This window comes from Lampris incognitus, chromosome 13, assembly GCF_029633865.1.
Source record: "Lampris incognitus isolate fLamInc1 chromosome 13, fLamInc1.hap2, whole genome shotgun sequence".
Taxonomy (NCBI): Eukaryota; Metazoa; Chordata; class Actinopteri; order Lampriformes; family Lampridae; genus Lampris; species Lampris incognitus.
Genome location: NC_079223.1, coordinates 6,318,573 through 6,332,573, shown reverse-complemented (window position 1 = coordinate 6,332,573; position 14,001 = coordinate 6,318,573). Strand labels below are relative to the sequence as shown.

General features: G+C 42.5%; 1 protein-coding gene across 1 annotated transcript in view; it reads right to left on the bottom strand.

The window, feature by feature from the left end:
* Nucleotides 1-13,594, bottom strand: part of psme4a (proteasome activator subunit 4a) — a 45,313-nt gene extending 31,719 nt beyond the window's left edge. The window contains exons 1-5 of the mRNA XM_056291688.1: nt 13,012-13,594; nt 11,590-11,730; nt 11,175-11,291; nt 8,313-8,357; nt 5,537-5,686 (exon numbers count right to left, since the gene is read on the bottom strand). Coding sequence (XP_056147663.1) covers nt 5,537-5,686; nt 8,313-8,357; nt 11,175-11,291; nt 11,590-11,730; nt 13,012-13,208 — 650 coding nt within the window. The 5' untranslated portion in view covers nt 13,209-13,594. The remainder of the gene's footprint in view (nt 1-5,536; nt 5,687-8,312; nt 8,358-11,174; nt 11,292-11,589; nt 11,731-13,011) is intronic.
* Nucleotides 13,595-14,001: the final 407 nt, after the last annotated feature.

The window sequence follows — 14,001 nt, the reverse complement described above, 5'->3', positions numbered from 1 at the left end:
GCCCACTCCTGTATTCGCTCTACACCCATGACTGTGTGGCAACAAAAGCTACAAACACCACTGTAAAGTTTGTGGATGACACAGCAGTTGTGGGTTTAATCTACTGCAGCGATAAGACAGCCTACAGGGATGAGGTGACTGCCCTGAAACAGTGGTGCCAGGACAGGACAACCACCTCTCCCTGAAAGTCTCCAAGACCAAGGAGGTCATTGTGGATTACGGGGGGCGGGGGGCACTCGCCCCGCAGTCACTATCAATACTTGGGAGTTAACATTCATAAGGACCTGACATGGGCTAGCCACACCACCACTGTTGTTAAAAAGGACCAACTGTATCTGCACGGCTTCAGGCCCCTAAAAAAATTTGGCCTGAGGCCCCAGACCTTCAGGGACTTCTACCAAGGCACTACAGAGAGCCTTCTGACAGGCTGCTTCACCACCTGGTATGGCAGCTGTACCACCATGGACCGCAAGGCTCAGGGGAGGGTGGTGTGCACTGCCCAGCACATCACTGGGTGTAAGCTGCCCAGCCTGCAGGAGTCGTGCCTCAGGAAGTCCCTGAGGGTCATGAAGGACCTATCACATCAGCCTGTTCTCCCTGATGTCCTTTGGTAGAAGATACAGGAGTCGCAAAACCCACCAGCAGACCGAGGAACAGTTTTTTTCCCCCCGGGCCATAAGACTACTAAATATATAACACAAACAAGCACATACAGACATTACCCCCCACACAAACATACACACACAGACACACAGATGCACACAAAGTGCAATCTAACCTCTATACAATATTCTGCGATATTCTCCGTGCAATACTCTACAATATTCTGACTAATGATTGTATGAAACCTTCTATTGCCCTTTATATTTTGCTTTTATATTCGTATGTCTTTATTTTTATATTTATTGTTTTTTTTACATGTCTTTTCTGCAAAGGAGCCTCCCAGCCAAAGTATTTCACACAATTGTACTTATATAACTGGAGTGACAAAAAGCATCTTGAATCTTGAGTAAGTACACCTCATGGGAAATGTTCTACCTTTTCAACATATTTCAACAAAAAGATACTTGATCTTCATTTCAGCAATATTGATACATTTGCTATAACACATATCATGCAACATTTACATTTTGTGGTCCATTGTACAATTTAAAATATCACCGCGTGTCAATTTGCAGGTTCAAATCTTTCTGCGCTTAATGGAAGGAAGCAACTCAATCAACCCCAATTAAAGCCGCAAGCGGTAACGAGCTCAGCAAAGTCACTTCAGCTAGTCTGACTCTGTCTAAGAAAGGAGACCAATCACACACTTGTGTCATCATTACAATGTATACAGGAAAAAAAAATTCCAAATTCAACGAAGATGTCCATATAGTAAATAACATGTTGTCTACCATACAGTAAATACTATGGGGAGCTCATTGATGAAAAAAACAAAAAACATCTAATTCAGTGCTGTTTATTAATATTTTCCTCTAAAAAGAATTAGTAAAAGTAAATACTTTGACTGGAGTTAATGACCGTCTTATGAAAAGTGAATAAGGGTGATGCAATAGAAGGTGCTATTATGATGCTAAGCGGTTCGTGCCCTGTTTCAGCTAGAATGATCCAGGCTGCATGGTATGTTTGATTTTTTTGCTATATGCTAAAGATGATCAAGTGGTTTATCCTCACAATTTGTTGTTGTTTTAAATGCATAAACATGAAGACTCCAAGTATAGCTGATCAATTACTGATTCAATGAATGATATTCAGTGAAGCACTTTCAATAGACACGGGTATTGACTGAAATACGAGCTGGTGCCAACCAAGTGAAGAATGAGCATACAACAGAATCCAAAGCTACTGTTGGCATAGATGACGTTGCACCCGTTTGGGTTAAAGATGTGCCCGAGCACTTGATAAGAACTTTACCAAGTTATGTAGTGAGTTTGTATTTATTATGTAACTCATCACATACAACCAAAGTAATGCCTTAGGCTAAGAACTCCAAAAAGCTTAAAGGTTCTATAGATTAAGACTCTAGCCTTGGCCTGGCTTGTCTTGTAATATCAATTTACACCTCAAGAGGTGATAGTGAATCACTGTGGCGTCCAGTCTGCCCTTTTTGTCAGTTTAAACTTAAAAAATTCACAACAATTTAACTGCTGGGCATACAATTCATAAGAAAAGAAAAAAAACGGGGGGGGTTCCCCCTCGCATATCAGCCTGCTTTTCTTGGGTATATTGTTAAAAGATTTTGGTGTAATTTATTCGGGAAAAAAAATTGGATGAAATAGAAAATGTACTCACCGTACAAATGACGTAAGCCACTGTATATTACTGCAGACTCACTGTTCAACACATCTGAACAACATTTCAAACATGTGATATCTAGTATCTAAAGAACTTCTGTCAATTTTGGTAGCATCTGAATGAAGACTTGTGGCAATATAAATGTTAATTGGTTTTGCATATGTTGAAAAATATGACGGACTTCTGAATTGACCATAGGTCGCAGTGAGGAAGTTTTTGACACACGAGTGGATGCGTCGAAAAAAATTTAGCTCGACATACAGGCGATTTGTTTTTAGATTTTTTTGAAGCTTGGAATGTGAAATGTCTAGAAATTTAGCTTTGTTGCAATAAGCCACGCCCGCTTTAAGTAATCATTACCAAAATCTGTACATTGACTTAGTTATGACCTTGGACCGTGTTAACTGAATTTGTACGAATCCATGCAGCCGATTATGAGATATAAACTTTTCCCATTTGTGGTGTCCCCTAATGGTGATGCGCTTCACCAGACGTGCTCAATGAACACCTCAACATACATAGTAAGGGCAAAGTTTCATTTTGATTCAATAAAAAGTTAATGAGTTATGGCCAAATTTTTGCTAAACCCTAAAGTTTTTTGATCAATGGTGGCCGTGTTTTCGGACCGATCTTGCTCATTTATAGTAGAATTGTGTATCTCGGTTTGCCAAGGCTGCTTACAAAATTTGGTGTTGATCAAAACTCAAATTTGGTGTTGGTCAAAACTCAAAGTAGATGTCACATTACTGCTTTTCAGTTTATGCAAATTAGCAAAAAATCCATCTGGCGGACTTTTATGGTCCAACTGGTGTTTTCGTAGCGCACAGTCAGCTGGATACAAATGTTAAATTTTAAGTCAAATCGGCCTTTCCAAAAAAAATTTTTTGGGACTGTGAATTATAGTGCCATCATCTGGCCGATTGCAGCTGTTTCTTGTGAAGCATTTGCACATCAATTCCAGTTATTGGGCCATTTCATGTCTTGTTACAGCTTATGGCAATTTGAGCTTCGGCAGCAGAAAAATAATAAACTGAGAGGAAAACAATAGGGTTCCCTCCTTCGGGGTTTGAACCCTAATAAACATAAATGCAAATTTTGTATGTGGAAAATGTAAGTACACCCTTGGATCTAATAGCTGGTATTGTCCCCTTTGGCAGAAAGAACCTCAAGTAGGCATTTCTTATAAACAGTCTGCCAGTCTCTGACATCACCTTGGAGAAAGTTTTGCCCACTCCCCCATGCAGAATTCTTTCAGCTGTGTGAGGTTTGAATGGTTTTCTTGCGCGCACAGCCTGTTTCAAATCCCCTCAGCATTCGATGGGATTTAGAGCTGGGCTTTGACTTGGCATTCCAGAACACCTCCATTTCTTTCTTTTCAGTCATTCCTTGGTGGATTTACTGGAATTTTTAGGGTGATTGTCATGTTGCAAGGTCCACTTTTGGTTGAGCTTCAATCTTCTGACAGATGGTCTCACACTACCCTCAAGCAGCCTCTGGTACAATGAAGTAGTACCAGATCACAAAGCTGTGATTGCAACTATTACCCAATCCTCTGTGAATAGTACACATGGCCATTGTAACTCTAGTTAATGGTCATGGCAATTTGCATACGAAACGGATCATTGTTTTCGGTCATTATGTCACTGTATTTTATATAAGGGTGGCGATACCTGCAGTCAGTTGAGACTGAAGAGGTCACTTTGATGAGTGATGAAACGTTTCTCTTAGTAAACGTTGTGTCCAGGTGAACTGATCAACTTTCTGTGATGTATCAAATTGTTTCCCCATAGAGTTGTTTCCCCTTAGCCAGGGTTCAATACACCGGGACGCTTGATTAACCTTAACCAAACCCTTAAACTAACCCTCAACTTAACCTAACACTTAACTTAACCTATTCATAACAGATAGCTAACCTGTTTCCACATGAATGCTTTCATCTGGCTAGAGGGAAACAGATCTCAATGGAGTTCGATACAACACCGGAGCTCTCTCCATCGAGTGAATGCCTGTCTTAAGTTCACTTTTGTTTTATCTCTGTTTATATCACTCTCCCTCTTCACCTTCTTTGCCTCTTCCATCAACCAGTTTCTTTTTATCTTGCTGGGTAGAGTTTCCACTGTTACTTCGATTGTTCCACCGCCCACCATTCCTCTACTGGGGATAGCTACCGGGGAAAACAGAAGTGCTATCCTCTTCCTATTTTGGTTGTGCAATGGTTGACACTTCCTTTGTGCCGTAAATCGAGCCTTCATTTTCCAGCGAGATCATCCCCACTAGCAGACAGAATTACATAGTGAAAGTGAGGCTTATAGGGAAATGCCGATGGTGTCATTATTCCATAGCAATTAAACTGTGCAATCAACATTTACATCATAATGAAAAGTTAAAGCAAAAAAGTTATCTACTGCCACTTTGAATAAGACATGTTCCTCCAAGATCTTCTCTAAATGATCATTTGCACCTGATCTGGTACGCCCGATTCTAATTTTAGGTATTTGAAGTAGTGACAAATGTAGGGAAGTACTTAACTTTATCCACATGCAAAATTTGCATTAATTTTTATTCAAATTATACAATGGGCTACAAAATGTAAATGTTGCATGATATTTGCTAAATCACCTTTGTCTATCAATATTTTTGAAATGAAGATCAAATATCTATGTTAAAGTATGTTGAAAATGTCAAAACTTAACATGGATGTAGTTACTTTTTCACACACACACGCACGCACGCACGCACAGACGATAATCCACGACAAGGTGTGTGTTGAACGATTTTAACAAATGTGTTGCAGGGAAAAAAAAACAACAACCTGGAATGGATTATCCCACTTGTACCATGGTCACGTACAAAAAAAAAAACATTTACTTGTATTTTGCTGAACATTTTGGACTCAGAATTAAAAGGTTATGGAGCAAAAGTTAGCTTCTAAGCTAAAGCCTTGAATGTTTACTGGACTTGCTCCTAGTTCAGCATGCTGCTGTGGCTACACAGCAACTTTGCAGCCAGTTTATGAATTTAAAAGCATTTAAACTTGAGGCATACTATATGTGCATTATATAGTTTTGATGCACATCATCCAGCCAATCAGAAACCAGTATTCTTTGTGACCGTGGTATAAATATTCAAATATAACAATAACAGTAATAATGACATATTTTACACACATGCACACACACACCCCTATAAAATAATTGCTAGGCATTATGGGAGTGATGGGATGGGAAGGGTTACATCTTACTTGAACCCAATGTGGTGCAGCTCAGGGGGCAGGGTAGTGGGGAGAAAAAGCTCAAAATAGCTGATAGCTCTCTGCATGGTGACGTCAAACGGACAGAGTAGTGGTCGCCACTCCTCGAGCATCTCCTGAGTGGCAGAGTCTGGAAAATATCTGGAGAGAAACATCACATTTTGCTTTAGAATCATGTGAAGCTGTGTCATATGTCACTACAGCGACATAACAAAAGTTGACATGACATGTTCAAAGCTGGGCTATGTCAAAATAACTAATCTGATCAGTGATCGGCTTATGAGCGAATATGTAAACACACTGGAAGCATCTTAACCGGCAGAGCAGCTAAAAGAGACCTAGATGAAGTCCTAAGCTTTTTAAAACCCTCCTCAAGTAATAACCTGTTGTGCAACAGTTAAGGGACTAATAAAGACATAGACAATCAGCATGTGTGAGTTGGCAGCTACAAGAAAATTAGATTACCCTTCTTATACATAGTCATGAAAACCCCATCTACACCAACATGTAGGGATGCACCACCCAGCTGAATATTCTCGTTTTTGAAGGGGTTCGGATTCGGCTGAACCTTATACCATTTTATCGACCGAACCCTATGCACCTCTACGTAATTAGAGTGGACACAAGTGATGATTGGAAGCGGTTTGCATTTGGCGGTTCAGTCACAAACTTTACTGCAACAGCTCAGAAACATCATCAGATGTGGAAACTGATATCAGCGCTTTCTTTAGCTAACCTCTAATTTCCTGGACTGAGGAGCCACTTGCAAAAACAGCACATTAAATGTAGAGCGTCTTATTTGCCTAAAAGGAAATGCTCATTTCATATGTAAGCCTCCTACAGACTGCGATATAGTCCGTGTCAGACGAAAGATGACTAAACGTGGCGATATCTTTGGTCGTGGCTCCGAAACGGTGGTCCTACGTCGCACTGTGAGACGGGTTCAAAGACGGTCATTATTACGGTCTTGCGAGCGAAGATGACCTGGGACAAAAGTCTGACAGTGTCAGAGATTTAGGATGACCATCTCACAATATGACTGCTGCTACGACCTATGTCTATAAACCAGCCAATAGAAATGCAGCACGAAATGACGCACCGATCAACGCGACGCAGAATCTTTGCTGGCGCTAAACACAAACAGACAGACTGTTAGCATGCGACCCAAATGCGATGGATTCAACAAAATGAGCTAAAACAAGCTAACAAAACAAGCTGCGGCGACTATTGACACGATTCCTGCTTGGCGTCATGTTGCTCTACCAGCGGCGTAGATTGATGATGTGTGCTAATGCAGCACGCACGCTGATGACGTTTTTATGGACTTGCATCGTAGCCTGCGATTCAGTAGATGTTGTCATTGTACAGTCTACATCCATCAAACTTGATGTCGTACTCCAGTTTATCAGATCCATATCACACAGGGTGGCTTGCAGCAAACTTATAGGATTGCTAAAATCGCATTCTGTAGGAGGCTTTAGGCTTTTGAGATCGGGAAGATTTCTCGTGGGGCAAAAATTTTCAGTTAATGTTTCTTTCAACATTGTACCTAATGTTTTCGTATGAATGAGGAAAGCATGTATCCTGCAGTTAATGATGCATTTACTTCCAAGCTGAAGCGTTATGGCGTTCGTCAGTGTGAGCATTCAGCTGTGGTTCTGTGGTTCATCTTGTGCTCGGGTGATTGCAGGCAATCATTTCTGTTCACCCACTTTATGGTTTCATCAATGGCCAGTACGGGCCTGCAAAATACTGCCATTTCCCTTCTGCCTGGCCAGTGAGCCATAGTGGTAATGCTGCTGACCACAAATCACTCTCTTCTCATTGTAACAGGAGCCTCTCACAGAAGACAGAATTAGACAAGATAATAGGATTATCAGCCTAAGTGCAAACCGAGAGACTGAGCACTGGCACTTGTCTAAGATATGTGTGTGCGCGCGCGCGCATCACAACCTTTACTTATTATAATCAAGGACCAATAAGGGAGGACTGTATGTACTTCGACATGAAAAGGCTTGGGAGGTGCGCCTAATATACAACACTGACCTCCTCCACGAACTACATTGTTAACAAAGCATCCAACACTGAGCTAGGACAAGAAATCCCTTTTCTGCCAGCAGCTGTGCTTCTCTGGGTCGGGTAATATGGACAAATATCAAATATCACAATATTTTTGGACCAAATACCTCAATATCAATATTGTGACAAAACTGTGGGGATGACTACTGGAGCTTTCACGAAACACTTACACAATCAAAGTTTTGATAAATAATCATCAGTGATTCCTATATAATAACTAAGTGGGGAACAGCTAGAATAGTCTGGTAAATCCAGAAAATGACATCACTTTACTGTAATGCAGACTTTAAAACCAGGAAAAGACAGTACTTACACCATATATTTAAGCTCATTGAGGCAAATTTGTAATATTGGGCTATACAAATAAAATTGATTTGATTTGATATCACGATATTACGATACCTAAACTCACAGATGATATCTAGTCTCATATAACGATCGATATATCGTATACTGCCAAGCCCTAGCTTCCCTATCAATTACATTCTAGCCATTACATATCTGAGGCTGTCTTAAGTGATAATAATGCTGAGACAACCAATAAATATGACGTATGACACTCTGATGATCACAAACACAATGTTTGTTTTTAATTGCGTTTTGAGTATGTGATTAAAATCCGACAGGAGTTTAACAGACAGACAGACAGACAGGAACACATAAATCAATCATATCAAAGGTTACTTACGGTCTACAGCTTTTTACAAGTGTTTTCAACACACTCTCCACAGAGCTAAAACGAGAGGAAACAAGAAAAATGTGTTGAGATGTGAATAAACACCAAAGTGATGTTAAGGTGACAGCTAATCAAAACAATGACCACACTGATGCAATTAGACTTGTTCTGACCGCATGCACACAGCAATTTGTTTCTCCAAACTGGACCAGTGTACAGCTAAATGACCATTCAAAGCAAATCATAGGGGGCTGGTGTCTAGTGATGAAACTGTGATACAATGGATTTACAACACTATACAGTATTTACTCCACCATTAGCACAATAGTGGTAAATCTTCCCCCGTCAGGGGAGTAATATTTGAATTATAGTGGTTGACTTTGTTAATTCATGATATGCATAAACCCTGTGGCTCACTCACCGAGTTTTGAATGTGCTTCTATTAATAAAGCTTTCTTACACGTAAGCAAAATTCAACAGATGGAACTGCTAAGGTAGTAGTCTGGTCACATAACCACGCTGAAAGCTCCAGCCCAATATAACTCCAGTCTGAGCTTCCCGACTACAATCCCACCTATCTGTTCACATATCCAGGCTCAAGCAATGCCATGTCTGAATTTCTATTCCAATCCCATTCAACAACTGGTCTCCCAGCTTCAGTTCATTCATGTCTCTTAAGTCTGTCTTCTCTAGACTTATTTCAATTCACCAACTACTGCCAATTCCCGTGTGATCTTCTGCCAGCCTATCGGCAAGCATTTGAAACATGTGAATATTACCTGATGTCCAACTGTGAGATCGTAGGCCCATGATACACAGGCCATAGACCAGCAAACTCATGCGCTGTAAATGCGACTGCAACACGACCTGAATATAAATGAGTGTCCCATCGCAGAGCGCATTGACACTCAAAACCCCAGAGAGAGGGAACACCGATTTCTTTGACCTTTAGAGCTAGAGCTGGGGTCGAAAAATCGTGTTCACCCTTCTATGTTCCACAGGGGGAGAAAATGTGACGTGAACTATGCTCCCCCCACGACTTTTGCAAATGTGGCGGTGCGGGCTTGACTAACTTCAGAAAGAGCGTGGAGATAAAGGTGCTCAGGAAAAACAGCACGAGAGCAGGTCAGATAGCACAAAGACAGTGGTTCAGGCCACTAAGAAGCAAATACAAATACTGTTGCGTACATCAAACAGCAGCATCCTCTATAATTTCCTTTTTTGGCAGTTTGAATTTTTTTTACTATATCATTGTAGCATCATTCACTTAAGGCTTTACATTTCCTTTATCTTTCCTTTACCTTCTGTGATACGACCCTTGTGGGAATTTTAGGAAACCAACACTAAACAAAGCAGGTTTTTTTGACATGGTAGACAAGAAGGAAAATGAGGAGGGTATTAGGTCAGTTAGCTGCAGTGCGACAGTCTCCGATATGAGTGGAATGTTAACATTGATATGATCCTGATTCTTCTCCTGTCACACCAAACAAGCCGTATGGGGGTGTCGAGTGTCATTTTGGTTTTTGTCTGTTTTTGCTTGCTTTTCACATGCAACATATTAAAAAAAAAAACATCAACAGGTGCCTCAAAAGATGAATTCAAAGTAAAACACAAAGAGAAGTATTTTCCTTACCACCTCTGAAACAATTTTATCATTATGAGTTTAGAGGATGAACGAGGCCGTGGAGAACTGAATGTGAAAGGAGACAAAGGCATAAAGATCACATTCAGCACACTACAAAATGCCAATCACTGTAAATATCAACAGTCGATACATTTATGAATTGACATTTTCAGCACGTACAATATCATCTTAAGTGTTCAACGGCATTGCTTAGACCAAGAAACTTGGCGATAAGCCAAGCAGCTTGCTTTCTCAGCTGTATTGGTGTGTTGGTGATGTGCTAGCAGGCACTGTCGTGACAAACGCACAATGTTTCCATATCACCATAAAAGAGCACCTCGCACTGCTTGCTTGGAAAATGACAGGGATAGGTGGTCAGACATTTAAATTGCCTCCAAATGTGCATTAAGGGACAGATCATGGTGCATGCTGTTCACTAGAAGAAGTACAGCTGAGGGTTGGGGGCTGAGTTGATCAGATATGTTCTACCCTAAAATGGGTAAACGATTTGTAAATAAGATGTTGCCTAATGTAAAAAACACATCGACGAAAACTGAACATTAATGTGAGACATTGAATTGAGTCGTAAACACGTGTTTTCATCACTTACAAAGTGTTCCAACTTTGGTAGTTTAAGAGCCTGGAGCATAACAGTGTTTTGTTTGCAATTTAGGATTACATTATTAATTAGGATTTATGTACAACATGAAAAGAACAAAGGGAGGCAAAAAAATGTAAAACTGTTTGCATCAGCCACAGAAAATCAAGCCATAAGTCTTAAACAAATAACACATGCGAGGATTAGTGTCTCATCATCACTGGTGTATTACTAGTCTCCACAACATTTTGCAAACTTTAAAATTGAGGTTAACTGTCAGATGACCCATATAATATGAAAGGGCTTTCTGTTCCAAATCAAAAAGAAATCTTACTAGGGATGATGGGGGAAACATTAGCCATGCCTGAGTGAACAATTGAGACACAAGATGATATAATGCTCCCTTATCCACTGTTCACCGGGTTTCACATATTTCAAGTTTAGTAGAACATTTAAAGCCGTTTTGGTGCTCATAATCTGATTCAAATCCCTGAAGACTCAAAGACCAACACAAGCTGTTCCAGGAACTCGGGGTACATTGTTGGTTAATTTTTACTTTCCTCCCAGTACTTTTAAACATTGCAATTTGAAGAAGTGTTTGAACAAGTGTTTGAACAAATGTGAACCTATCTTAAAAAAAAAAGAGGCTTACTTGGGAAACCAGTTGAGGCCCAGGTGCTCTGTTTTAGAGTAAAGAATCCTCTCCTGCAGTTCATATAGAGGTCTCCAAGGCAATTCCAAGTCCTCCCTTGAGAGAAGTGCTCTTTTCCTAGTAAATTAATCAGACTGATAAGTCAACAAATAAATGGGGTTCATTTACAATAATCTAATCTCCACTTACACTTTCACAGGGTTCCTGTACAAATTAGTGGGAGAATTCTACTAGGGTTGTCTATAATGATTGTCACATTGAGAGCAGATTTTTTTTTTCATTAAGTCATCTCTTATTTATAATTTGCAATTTTAAAGGGGAAAAAACAAAAACCAAATTGTGTTGAGGCTGGTATGCATGCAAGTTTTGAGTAAGTGTTTACAGTCAGCAGCCCTTTGATGAGGCCCATCCTTACTTAAGGAGGTTGATAAGGAGGCGAGCAAGACCCTGCATCATGCTGATCTCCAGTTTGGGGATTGTCACTAGCTCGTAGAGAAGCTTGATGAACAGGACATGGTCTTCTTTGCTGAACTTCCGTCCATAGAGGCGCATGTAACTGTTGAACAGGTACAGATTTGGGGATCACTGTTTAAGTTTACCAAGGTACAATATGCAAAGCAAATCTGGTAGAAACACCTCTCAACAGTGAGCACAATATCTAAATAAGGTGCTTAGATGCCACATAAAAACACAATTACAACCATGAAAGAATTCAAAATACCCAGGAATCAGGATATAAATTCTTTGACAAAAAATAATCAACATGATTTTAATTGAACACCAAAAAGGTTAAAAACAAAAGGATAAGTGCAATTATGAGCCGACTCTCAGTACATGACATGTATCTCTGCCGAAAAGCCAAAACACCACCAGATAGAATCTAGGTCAGCCTGGGAGCAGACTTTCCATCTCTCTGAGCCTGCAGTGACTCACTCTTGGACAGAGCTGTCTGCCAGCAAAAGGACTGAGACGGATTAAAGATAGTCCAGCAACCGAGTATAACAAAATGAAACATAGCAGACCTAGCAGCCCTTTGTACAAATGTAAATGATGGGTGTTGTAGGAACGTGATTGTTAATACAGTTGAAAGAAAGCTGAAAACACGACCAAGACCAAAATCCAACCCATGTTAGCAATTTGTCACAACAGCCCTACTAAAACAGTACTTCATTTTCACGTCCAGGTGAGCCAGACAGCTAACAAGCAAAACTCCACCAAGTGAGAGACGCTGGAAATAAAACACGTGGCTTCACGAGGAACCAAACGGGCGAGCTAAATTGTAACTTCACACCGCTTCAATGTATCTTGACAACGGACCTAAAGGCAACTCATTACACCACATTTACACTACACATGTGGGGGGGGGGGCGCGCTGTTGCTTTCTGTAGATTTCTGGTCGACTCTCACTCGGCCCGTCACAAAAGAGGCAGACCGCCCAACCTCACAGCCCGAGTGTGCCACCGTTTCAGGCGGCCAAGGCGAGCCGCTTCCCGCTCAACCAAACGACCCGCGACGCGGAACAAGAAGGCGCTTGTCGGGGTTACACGATAACACGAGTCAGCCGGAGCAAGCCGAGGCGCAACAGCTGAGAGTTGAGCACCGGCCTTGGACGCTGCAACACGTTTCCAGCATCGCTAAAGGCGACGTTGACGCCGCTATTGGCAAGGGGTGAAGTGTTCCCGGCGAGAAGCGTGCCAAGACCACCGTGGCCCGGCACAGGCGACGCACACATCCAACCAGACCACCGGCGTCAGCAGGAGCCCACGTTAACCTGAACGCCGGTGTAGCGCCCTTCCAAACCCGTCCGCCATAACCCGGGGGAGGGGGGGGGACTTACGTGGAAAGTTTCCTGGTCCAGAACAGCACACCCGGCCAGATCTCCCTGAGCTGGACTGCGCGGCCCAAGTTCCCCTTAATTTTACCCAGGATGTCATTGGACTCCTCGTCCAAGCGATCCGCGTAGGGTAGAAGCTTGTTATACGCGATGTCTTTCTGAGGAGCGAATCCCAGTTTGTCAGGCACGTCGGTTTTCATGTTCCGGTCTCTAAAGCCGGCCAGCTCGCCCGGCTTTCCTTATGTCGGGTGGGACGGCGCGGGGCCGGCGCTAACGCTACCTCGGTTAGCTAGGAGCGACGAAGTAGCAACCGCCCAGCTAGCCTGACGCCGCCTTCTGGTTACGGCGAGCCACCCGGGTTAGCCAAAAAACGCTAATGCTAATTCGCGCAAGTTGTGCCACGTTAGCTACGGGGGCTAAAGTTAAGCTAGCTGTCGTTAACCACTACCGTACTCTCGTCGGGGGGGGCGGGCGGAGGAAAAAAGTACACATTAAGCGTCGGTGCTCGAGTTCTTTCTCGGTTTCCTATATCTCATAACGCGCCGGCCATCCAGCTAAAGTCAGCTCGCTTGTCCGGGAGGGTCGCACGCCGCCTCCCCTGTCGACGTCGAACGAGTCGTCCAACTGGAGCCGAGCGTCCGCGACGCCCAGGGCACATACGGGACACGAAGATCGTCACTTCCGCAAACGGGCGAGAACTGCATTTCCCGGCGGCTCGTTCGCCGTTTTATAAACGTTTCCCCCCCCCCTCGGGCCGGTCGCACCGGATATCTTGTATCCACTCCGAGAGCCGCTTTTAGCCGCCGGGGATTCCCGCCGCGCCGTCTGACCGCCTCTGCCATATTGAGGTGCGTGACCTCCCCGAAATCTGGCAAAAACAGCCGAGGCGAGTCCTCTTCCATCTGAGCATCAAACGAGACCGGGTCAAAACCCTGATACAGGGGCCGGTGGTGGTGGGAGGAAACCCGCGCAGGCACGGGGAGGGCGTTCAAA